This window comes from Camelina sativa, chromosome 13, assembly GCF_000633955.1.
Source record: "Camelina sativa cultivar DH55 chromosome 13, Cs, whole genome shotgun sequence".
NCBI lineage: Eukaryota > Viridiplantae > Streptophyta > Magnoliopsida > Brassicales > Brassicaceae > Camelina > Camelina sativa.
The window spans coordinates 14,157,136-14,168,730 of record NC_025697.1 but is presented as its reverse complement, the minus strand read 5'-3'; the positions used below and the strand labels follow the sequence as shown (position 1 = coordinate 14,168,730).

Genomic DNA, 11,595 nt, shown 5'->3' with positions numbered 1-11,595 from the left:
TATCTCCATTTTCTTTAGTTAAGACATATCCTCATCTTTCGTAACTTCTTGTGTTTCACTATCTTGAGAATTCTTCTCCTCCTTTGCCACTTAAATGTTGAAACTCATTTCTCTTTTCCCATGTCAGACCCAATATTCAAAAACACTCATACAAAGCTTCCGCTCTATCCAACCTCGTTTGTCAAACCAAACATTAAAATGTTACTATTTACTCCCTAAAAATGTCTTAGAACACACGAGTGGAAAACAACAACTAACCGTTAAAATCACAATCACACTGTTGAATCTAGCCAGTAGTACCGTGAAGCTCCCCACCAAATCTCCGCTTGATCGGGTAAGTTTAGGCCTACCAAACACTGTTCCAAGGAGACAACCTCGAATCTGATTTCTAGGGTTTCTGGGTTGGGCAGTTCCAGTAATTTCTTGTGTAGGAAGCAACCCACATAACTTCTTGAATATAACTCCGACAGTTGTTACGAGATCATGGCTTAATGGTGATCACGCAGGTATTTTTTTATTTCTAATTCGATGTCACATCCGGCACCGACGAACCTCCAAAGGTATCTCTCCAAACTGCTTTATTTTATTATTTCTCTTTCTCGTCCTTCTCTTCTCCAGCTCCGATCTACTCCAACTTTGCTTTTCCACCACCACCGTGGCCTGTCACAGTCACAGTAATGACTACCAGATCCACCACCTCTCCAAAGTCTGCTTCTCCGTTGATTGTCATCCGGTTCGCCGCTTCCCACCTCCATCTTTCAGCACCATTTTTTCTTCTTCTTTTTTCTCTATTTTTTATGATCTCTCTGTCTCTCCCATACTCTATCTCATGGCTATCTCTCTTCTCCTCTCTCCTTCTTGCGGCGATGTTAGGGTTACAGGCCCAGGAATGCAGAGTCTGTGTTTGCCACCAGCTTTCATTCTCAAATAAAAAAAAAAGTTAAATAAACTGTACATGAGTTTTCTAATTCCCAGAACATCTGACATAATCAAGTCGTTCCAAACAAGAAAAATTGCAATCAAGGTATGCAAAATTCACACAAATAAGAAGAAGTGATCGTAACGTTACCACCATTGTACATATCGAGAATAACGAGCTTATCACCGGCGACTTTAACAATTGGCCAGAACGTATCCTTATCAACCTCCGTAACCTGGCCAACACTAACATTCACTGTTTCTAAGCTGCACCTCGCCACACACCTCTTCCCGGAATCTAAAACACCACCACCACTACCAGAACATAACATGATTCTCGTCGTGACCAGTGATGAACACGAAAAGGAAAAAAAGAATAGACCACAAATTGAATTGAAATCAAAACCAGTGATGCATAAAATAGAGCTGATGCAAACCTCAACGATGTCGTATTGTTACAAAGGCAGAGAATTCCCCCGCCGTACTCAGCGACGAAGAACATAAATTTAGCAATTGATTGAACGCAATGTTCGACAAATCATTTTTGATTTATTTTGTCCACATAAGGAAGAAAAAAACTGACATGTATTAGTTGTTATAATTTAATAGGCTAACTATTTTAATTGATGTATCAGTCTCTCGTTTAATACAAAAGCTGATATGTCAGAAGAGGAGAGCAACACATTGTACTTTTACTGTATTGATTGAATATGTCTTTTCAATATTATTCATTTGACAAATAATTACACAAATTATGTAAACTTAATATTTCGATCGATCTTAAGCAACACTTTTCTTGGGAGTGGATCTTCATCCCAACATAAGACCCATCCCAAAAATATAAATGAAGATCCAAATAGCTATGAAAATGGAGGCAAGAGTATTTTGGTCTTTATGGTGAACGAACCAACACGTTTGCCTATAAATACTGGCGTACGGTTTCGAAAAAGGGGAGGAAGAAAAAAAGGGAAAAAACAGTTAGAGAAACGACAAGCAATCGGCTGCGCTCTTGTCCGTAGCTTGAGTTCGACGAGCACGTTGGCTCGTCTCTTTTCTTTGTAAACCTACTTTTCTTTATTGTCTTAACTCGTTTTACCCATTTTGTAGTCTGACTTTTATGTGTCCCGACACCAATATATAAAGAGAACTTTGAAACCTTTTCCACCAAGTTAACTATCTAATTGTGACCGATTTAGACATTAACAATCTATTCCTGATCCTTATCGATAATTTTTACGTTTTTTGGACTAGATTGGAAATTGATCTGTAGGATTTTGTTTAAACGAAATAATTATAAAAAATTATTAAGCATTTGGATATACACATAAATAGATTCCACCTCGACATATAAAGATCACATAATATATGAAACCTCCTTTCCATTCCAATGGTAAATTACACGTGTCAACATTTCATTAATACCCACCAAGATAATAATTACTTTCCCAAGTTCTGACATAAAGTATAATAATAAATTAGATTTTGACCCGCGGTATACCGCATGCATATAATTTTTATTACTATTTATATTTTATATTTTATTTGTTTGTTAAATATTGTATGTTTTTCAAATAGATGAATAACTAAATTTCCCGACCATTTGTGCGGCTAAATGTTTATATTAATTTTTTAAACCCGGAATATACTTCATGATCATTTGTTTGTTACATTTAGTTTGTTTTATTTAGTGCTTGAGATTCTATTTTGATTTTTAATTATTATAACAAAAAAGAAGGGATATAAATACATAGTAAGTCATTTATACGCTATGATTAATTGACATTTTTTCTTTTACACAATGTTAGTTAATTCAACTTAATTTTTATATGCCAATTATTCTAATATTAATAGTGCTGACAAATAAGAAAATAAGGATTTAACCTGTGTTAGCACAGATTTAATGATATTTTATTAATTTCATATTATCTAGTATTTTGAAAATTTTAAATTTTATATATTCGTAATATTTTAATTTTTTATTAAGTTTATATATGAATTATAATATTTAAATAAATGTGAATCGAAGTTCTTCTTATGTTAAGAAACAAAGCTCACAGGTTTTGGAAAACAAAATAGGAATCAAATTGTTGTTTTCTTTGTTTGCAAAGAATTCAAAGATAGAATATATTCAATACACAATAGAATGTGTGGTTAAATATATCATAGTTTTTGTTTCCATATTGCTTCCGCTGTATTTTTTAGTTGGAATGATATGTAAAATATTTAGAAAACAAAATCTGAAATAATACTATTTTAAGAAAAAATATAGGGATAAATTTTGTGAATAAGTTTTTAAATAAGTACAAATAAAAGGGTAGAATCCAAAATGTACTTCAAAAATGTATATATAGAAAATATAATGATGAAAAATAGTGAAATACGAAAATATAAATCAAATTCTCACATAACACCAAAGATTTGAAATAATTGAGAGAAAATGTAAAAAAAAAAACGAACGAAGAAGTTATCAAGCCAAAACGGCGGCTTACACAATAGCAGCGAAGGCGGTTCCGACGAAAAAGCCTTGTTGGAGAAAGCGGCGCTTGTGGCTAGCCCTGGGCGTTAGGGTATCCGATCGGATCGGGTTCGGATCTTTGGATTTTCGGATCTTTGGATCTTTTGAAATAGTACCCGATCGGGTATTTTATAGAATCGGGTCAAATTTGGAATTTATCCGATCGAGTTCGGATAATTTCGGATGTACGCAAAGTCCGAAATGAATGTCGGACACCCAATGTATTTCGGGTATTTTTTATCCGAAATTGATAAAAATACCCGAAATTGGCCTAAAAACCCGAACTCATAGTATAATATCCGAAACATAATTAACTGAACTATCGAGTATCGAAAACTTATGAGAATTAATAGAAATGAAAGTAGAATAACATAAAGATTGAAGTTCTAAATTCTGAAACTTGAAAGAGAGAAACAAGTAGAGAAAGCTAATGTCATCTTCGAGTATCCGAATAGACCAAAACACATAGTCCACACTGCACACTCCAGTCTGAAATCCAGTCTTCAACTCCACTTCTTCACATTCAAATTCTGAAAATAATCAAAGAAAACATTACAAATAATAACTAACTTTTAAGTAAGTAATTAACATGTCATGGCATAAAGAGATAATAAAAGGTATCTTTAAAGCTCATCCTCAAACTCAACTTCTGCTAGAATTTGTGCATTTGTAAGCATATTTTCTTCAAACTTAATGTCTTGTTTTAACGACCATGTAGTGCGTAAGACAACTTTTATATGATAGCGGCTGCATCTGAAGGTCCGAGAGCATTGCTTGGGCTCACGTATAACTCACGTATGCCAAACGAAAAATTAAAATGAAGTCCAACGACAACATTTTTGAGTTTCTTGCTTAAACTACACATATTTCAATTTGGTAAGGTGTAACCAGTAACCCCATAAATTTTCAAAAATGAGCCATAACATTTCCAGTTTAGTCTCATTATCTAATTTCTTAAATATTTTTTTAGGCAAACCATGATGAATTAAATTTCCTATTTGTTATAGTTATAAATGTTAAGTTTTAATTAGTGTAGTTCAACCAAGACGCTCAACCTTTTTTAGTTAAAAATTTAATTGTAAATTTTTATGAGGTTGTACTTGGAACCAATAAAATTATTTATTTTTCGCAAATAAGACCACAATTTTTCTTCTTGTTTTTTGTTTGGTATGAACAATTTTCAGTTTGATTAGTTGTCCATAATCCTTAATCTTTATACAAGAAATGTCAAATCGGTCTTATGAAGGCTCTGATTGGTAGCACACTTTTAAGACTTTAAAAATGTTTAAAGTCTTAACAACCACTTTTTTGCCGATCAAATTTTTTTGCTTTTATTTTTTTTAAAGCTTTGAAAGCCACTTATTTTTTTTTCTTCTTTGTTTTTCCATGTTTTTTAAAGCCTCAGTAATCCATGCTTTAAAAACTTAACAATTTTAAAAGGATTCTTTTTTTCTCCTTTTTATATTTAAAAGCTCTCCAAAAGTATATATATCTTTTTTACATATTTTATTTTTACAAATTAATTATTCTTATTTTTATCTCTTTCTTTTAAGATCCATTTCAATAATAATTTTTATTTTTTTCATCATCATCACTAATAATACTATAAAACAATTTATGAAATTTATTATTAATAATAGAATAACATTTAAACAATGCCTTGATTAGTGGTAAATGGATATTTGACTGCTCATATAACTATTCAATGCATTTTATATTTTTGCATTATTTCAAAATTTAATATCTTAATAAATTGATGTCTCCAACTTAATAAATTTTAATCAAAATCACATATTTGATTATATTTTTAAAGTTTTTTAATTTATTATTAATAAAATTAATTTGTCATTAAAATGCTATATGATTTAATTTTTGACATAATATATATTTATTATTATTATTTAATAATAATAAAATAACAGCTACAACTTTAAAAGTTGTTGTTAAACAATCATATTTTAACAATTAAAGTTTCTACAAGCAAAGCATCTACAACCAAATTCTTTACAGCTAAAATTTTAAAGTCAAAGTCTCTACAGCCAAAAGTAACATCCGTTACTAATCAGGGTCTTAGTGTTAGACAGTGCTTTAAAAAAAAAACTAGATTCATCTAGTTAATAAAGATATTAAACTAGATTAGCTAAGGTGAGAAGTTCATTAATTTTTTTTTTCCTTCACTGATTGAGTAAATTATATCTGTTTTAAAAACCTCGAATCACAACATATACGAAAAAGTCAGTTTTATTTATTTATGTATTAATTCAAATAATTTTAAAATATGATCAAACAAGATGAGTAGATTTAAATTTTTTTCTTTTTGTGATATCTCTAAATTAATTGAAGAATATAATTTTGTTGAAAATGTGAGAGGAAGGAATTTTTTAATATATTTTCTTAAACCGAATTAAAATTGATTTTGATTTCGATTATTTTAGTTGTACAAATCATTTTTATTTACAATTAAACAATTTTTATAAATAATTTCAATAGTAATTGAAATAAATAAATAATTGATTTTGAATATCCAAAATATATACATTCTTTTTCATATATAAGATGTGTTATTTTAATTTAAGAATAGTCTTTGGCAATTTTTTTTGTCTTGGATACCATGATCGATCATGGAATTGTGATGACCATTAATCTCAAAGTGTGCCTTTGGGACGTCTACATCGAACGAGATTCAGAAGATGGTCCTCATCATATACATGAGTAGGCCTGAGCATAAAAACTATATCCGAATACCCAACCCGGAACCCGACCCGAAAAACAGGGTTTAGATTGGGTAAGAGTTTGCCTATACAACTCTATTGGGTTCTATTTTTTAATATTTGTGGGTTCGGGTTAGGATCGGGTAATATCCGGTACCTATTTGGGTACCCATTAAACTCGAACGTATAAACATATTTATAATATGTATCATTAATATAATGCAATTACCCCAAAATTATGATTATAATTTTGAATATTTCATTTAGTTTTATACCTAAATATAAAAAATAATCAAAATATCTAAAATATTTTGTCACATAAGTCAAAATTTAACTAAATTTATTTAAATTTAATTAATTTTAGTAATATTTTTTCGGGTACCCGGTAATTCGGGTACTAATCGGGTTCTAAAATTTGTAACCCAAACCCACCTGAACCCGATAGTATCCAAACCGAACCGAACCCATATATCTGAAAATACCCAATGTGTTCTATTTTTCTAAACCCGTTTACCCAAATCCGAATAGATAATACTCAAACCCGAATGGGTTACCCGAATGCCCAGTCCTATATATAAGTATAAAAAATCTCTATTCCAATTTTAACAAAGTGAAGCTAGATTTTTAAAAAACAAAAAAAAAGTTTACATATTTTCTTTTTAAGTCGGAAAATGTGCCAGAGACTTTCGGCCCATTAGAGCATTGGTAGTCTCTCACGATATTTTCTTATATAAAAAAATGTAATAATAAAATATTAAATATTAATATTTAATTAGGAGAATCTCTTAAAAAAATGGTGAAAAAGTAATTCATTCTTTTTTTCGAGAGATTCACACAATTAAACAATAAGATTTATTATTTTATTATTTATTTTGTGAGAGATTATGGGTAAAGAGGCAAACGCTCAAACTTAACTAACCCCCCCCCCCCCCCNTGGATTTTAGAAACAAATCTGAAAGTTTAGGGGTTTATTTCAATTAAACAAATAAATCGAGGTCACGTCTGTTAATTCATTATCAAAAAAAGCCCTGAATCACAAAGCCTAAAAAAAGCCCTAAACGTATCTTCTTCTCTTTCAAAGATCAAGAGATCGCTGCATACAGTTCCGTCTTCCAAGATCTTCCTCCACAGCTACAGGTACGCCATTATCGTGTTCCGAAGAATGAGCTTTGGTTAATCTTTAATTTTTTGGATTTCATCCCATAATAGATTAAAAAAATGAAGAGATTTAAATTTATCTTCTCTACTTTGGTTTAGTCTTAGTTTTCCTGGAAATGTAACTGACGGACTTAGATAGATTCGATTCTAGCTTTTAGATGCAGGTTCTCTGGTGTTTTAGTTTATGTTTGTGGGTTTAAATCACAAATTGTTGTTATCCACCCACCAGGTGTTTGATGAAATGTCTGACAGAAAAATCAGAAATTACTTGCAAGGATTTGGCTTTGGATGGGATGTTCATTTCTTGATATTATGTTATACTTCATCTATTGGAGTTGTCTCTGCTTATATGATCTTTGTGTATGAATGCAATTTCGATTACATCATTTACGGATTCCAAGTTTTGAATCTTGGTCATGGGCTGATTGATGCGTTTGTGAAAGTTAAAAAGAGTTTGATTCCATTGTTCTGTAAAAGCCCTTTTAAAATGTTTTCTTTAGATTCTCAGTTAAATGTTTGCTTTAGATTCTCAGTTTTGAAGGGTTTAAATCCTTTGTTTCTCAGATGGTGATACCACCGGCAGTAAGACCACCACGTCTCTTCGACTACCTCAAACCTTACGTGCTGAAAATGCACTTCACAAACAAGTTTGTTCACGCACAAGTCATCCACTCACCAACAGCTACAGTAGCTTGCTCAGCTAGCTCGCAGGAGAAAGCACTGAGGGAAACAATGGACATCACACGCGACGTCGCTGCTGCTGCAAAGATTGGTAAGATTCTTGGGGAAAGACTCTTGATGAAAGATATTCCAGCTATTACTATCCAGATGAAGAAAGAGCAGAGGTATCATGGTAAAGTCAAGGCTGTCATCGATTCCGTAAGAGAAGCTGGCGTCAAGTTGCTTTGAGGATTGTTCAATAATCTGAATCAGTTTCATGTTGTTAATTCAGAACATTGTCGTTTCTTTTTCCGGTTAATGGGGGCAGATTGCTTTAAATCCATGTTTCTTGCTTAAGGAGAATTTTTTTTTCTAAGATAATGAATGTTATAACGTATAAGCTTTTTGACTATTGAAATAAAATAGATTAAAACATTTAATTAGTTTTTGATAGTATAGTGTAATTTGATTTAATGGTGTTTTCTTGACAAGATTATTCTAACGGGTCCCAAAGTGACGATAAAAGAGAGATTTTGATTAATCAATAAAGTGAGATTCTGTTCTTAAACCCAATTTGACGGAGTCTGTGCAATTGGGTATTCGGGTCGACCCGTTATACTCTTCCTCTCGGTCTCGGGCAAGACTTGTAGAACCTTACCTCACGAGTACTTTGTCTTTTGTCTTTTGCTTCGAGCTTAATTTGGATCAGTCTAGTCGAGAGAGAGAGAGAGATGGGAAGATGTTTAACGAAGAGATTGTTTCTGATTCAGAGTCCGCTCTTGTTTCTTCATCTCCTGATCTCCTTTTCGTCAGGTTAGTATCAAATCTCAGGGTTCTTTTTTGTTTATCTGATCTGTTTGGTTAGATTCTAGAAATGGGTTCCGAGGATATTGGATTCTGTTACTCAAAGTTTCAATTTTTCATTCGTTTTTGTCGTTTGGTGGATCGTCTTGACTCGTCTGATGCATAATACATCAATTAGAAATGCTAGCTTAGTGTTGGGATATTGTTATAACATTGAAAAGAGATGGAACTTTGGAATACAAACTTATGAAAAGCTGTTCAATTTTGAGTGAGGATGCTCGTTGTTGGTGGTTATACTTGCTTAAGAATGAATGGTTGTAGAACAATGTTTTCAGGTGCAGTGAAACCGGAGTTAAAAGGAGTATGTGTTTCTAAAGGAGGGCGGTTTCCGCCATATGAATCAGAAGGAAAGCCTCCTAAATCTGTTGGTAGAGGATCCAAGGATCTTACTCTGTGCCGGGTGTTTCGTAAAAGGACTTGTTGCTCTTCTGTTCAGACAAACTCGGCTTTCGTAGCTGTTAGAAACTTGGCTACTTATGGAGAAGCTAGTCAAGAATGCTTGCAGTTGTTCGAGTTATTGGAGTGTTCAATCTGTAACCCAAATGTTGGAATTCAACCGGGTCCTCCTCGGATTTGCGCCTCGTTTTGTGACAGAGTCTTTGAAGCTTGCAAAGACGCATACTTTGCCAGTAATGCGCTTACACGGGTGAGAAAGTTCTCGTTTGGAAGATTGTGAAACCTCTGGATTGTTGGGATCTAATGGTTTTCAAATATGTGTGCTTAGGTGATTGGCCCTTGTGGAGTAAACGACAACATCATCTGCGTTAAGGCCTCAAATTGGGAATCCAATGGCACAGCATTCTGTGAAGCAGCTGGTTTTGCTGTCCAAGCAAATGGTGATTCTAGAGAAAAACCATGCTACGGAAGCAAAGCGAGTCTAGAATCAGTCGTGGAGTCATGGTCAAGAGACTCGAGAAAGGAGAGGCCTTTAAAGACTGAGACTTTGTCATGTTTTAAAGATCTTCTCCAATGGGTTCGTGAAATGACGACGATTCAGAAAATTTCTTTGGGAATATCGTTTCTTGTAGCGGGAATGTTCTTGATCAGGTCTCACCGTTCTTGCTTCTCTCTTCAATTTTAAGTCTCTAGGGTAACATTTCACCATACTAACACTTGCTTTAGGTGCTTCAGGCAATCTAATAACCGTAATCAGAAGCAGCGGCTAGCTGCGATTCAGAGGACTGCTAGAAGATTGGGTGGGAACACGAACGGGGATTCATATAGTGCAGCTATAAATAGAAGAACAGTTCAAAGTTGACTTCTTTTCACCAATCAACAAGCTCTGATTAAGCTATGTAAGGATATATATTTTGTGGCAGTAGTTTGTAAAAGCCAGGAATTAACTGTTATCAAAGTCTTGTCTCAAGTGAAATTTTGCCAAATGCGTCAAGAACTGTGTTGTACTGTTCTGTCTTTTTATGCTGATAAAATTAGGGACAAGAAAATCAAACCTTTGCCAAGGATTAAAGATGAACAAATGTGGCATTTTGACGATATGCAAAATTGTTTGTGACACTCTTTTTTTATTTTATTTTTTTGTCAACAAAAGATTAGCTCAAGCAAGCCAATTGGAAGGGAAATTGTTTACAAACAAAACATGATGCGGATAAACACGTGTTTTGCGTGCCAGAGAATCCACACTTACATTTGCATTTTTAGAGATAAAAGATAAAGAGAAGGATGAAAATTCTTCCTTGTCAATCTTGATGTCGTCAAGATACGCCGAGAAAGCTGGCCAGTCCGCAGGAGAAGACACCATCTTCACCAAGTCTGAACAGTCTGTAAAGAACGCCACATCTCTGAAATCATGTCTGATCATGCACCGCATCACCCAAATGAAAGCTTCTACTTCTGCATGTAAGGGGGAGAGACTCCATCGGAAATTAGTGACTCCTCGAAATGGCGACGTGTCCTGAAACGACGAACAAACCCATCTCGCACCAGCGAGCGGGTCAAGAACTGTGTTGTACTGTTCTGTCTTTTTATGCTGATAAAATTAGGGACAAGAAAATCAAACCTTTGCCAAGGATTAAAGATGAACAAATGTGGCATTTTGACGATATGCAAAATTGTTTGTGACACTCTTTTTTTATTTTATTTTTTTGTCAACAAAAGATTAGCTCAAACAAGCCAATTGGAAGGGAAATTGTTTACAAACAAAACATGATGCGGATAAACACGTGTTTTGCGTGCCAGAGAATCCACACTTACATTTGCATTTTTAGAGATAAAAGATAAAGAGAAGGATGAAAATTCTTCCTTGTCAATCTTGATGTCGTCAAGATACGCCGAGAAAGCTGGCCAGTCCGCAGGAGAAGACACCATCTTCACCAAGTCTGAACAGTCTGTAAAGAACGCCACATCTCTGAAATCATGTCTGATCATGCACCGCATCACCCAAATGAAAGCTTCTACTTCTGCATGTAAGGGGGAGAGACTCCATCGGAAATTAGTGACTCCTCGAAATGGCGACGTGTCCTGAAACGACGAACAAACCCATCTCGCACCAGCGAGCGGGTCAAGAACTGTGTTGTACTGTTCTGTCTTTTTATGCTGATAAAATTAGGGACAAGAAAATCAAACCTTTGCCAAGGATTAAAGATGAACAAATGTGGCATTTTGACGATATGCAAAATTGTTTGTGACACTCTTTTTTTATTTTATTTTTTTGTCAACAAAAGATTAGCTCAAACAAGCCAATTGGAAGGGAAATTGTTTACAAACAAAACATGATGCGGATAAACACGTGTTTTGCGTGCCAGAGAATCC

The 11,595-nt window shown here is 33.7% G+C and overlaps 2 protein-coding genes across 4 annotated transcripts; both read left to right on the top strand.

The window, feature by feature from the left end:
• LOC104736732 (50S ribosomal protein L18-like) lies at positions 7,122-8,367 on the top strand. Its single transcript, XM_010456781.2, has 2 exons — positions 7,122-7,281; positions 7,867-8,367. The coding sequence occupies exon 2, from the start codon at positions 7,867-7,869 to the stop codon at positions 8,209-8,211; it is 345 nt and encodes a 114-aa protein (XP_010455083.1). The 5' UTR covers positions 7,122-7,281; the 3' UTR covers positions 8,212-8,367.
• Positions 8,606-10,241, top strand: LOC104736730. Of its 3 annotated transcripts, none has more exons than XM_010456778.2 (4): positions 8,606-8,775; positions 9,102-9,472; positions 9,551-9,873; positions 9,949-10,241. In XM_010456778.2, the coding sequence occupies exons 1-4, from the start codon at positions 8,694-8,696 to the stop codon at positions 10,082-10,084; spliced, it is 912 nt and encodes a 303-aa protein (XP_010455080.1). In that variant the 5' UTR covers positions 8,606-8,693; the 3' UTR covers positions 10,085-10,241. The 3 variants fall into 3 exon arrangements, with proteins under 3 accessions (XP_010455080.1, XP_010455081.1, XP_010455082.1); XM_010456779.2 differs by having other exon boundaries at positions 9,088-9,472; positions 9,958-10,241; XM_010456780.2 differs by having other exon boundaries at positions 8,607-8,775; positions 9,958-10,241.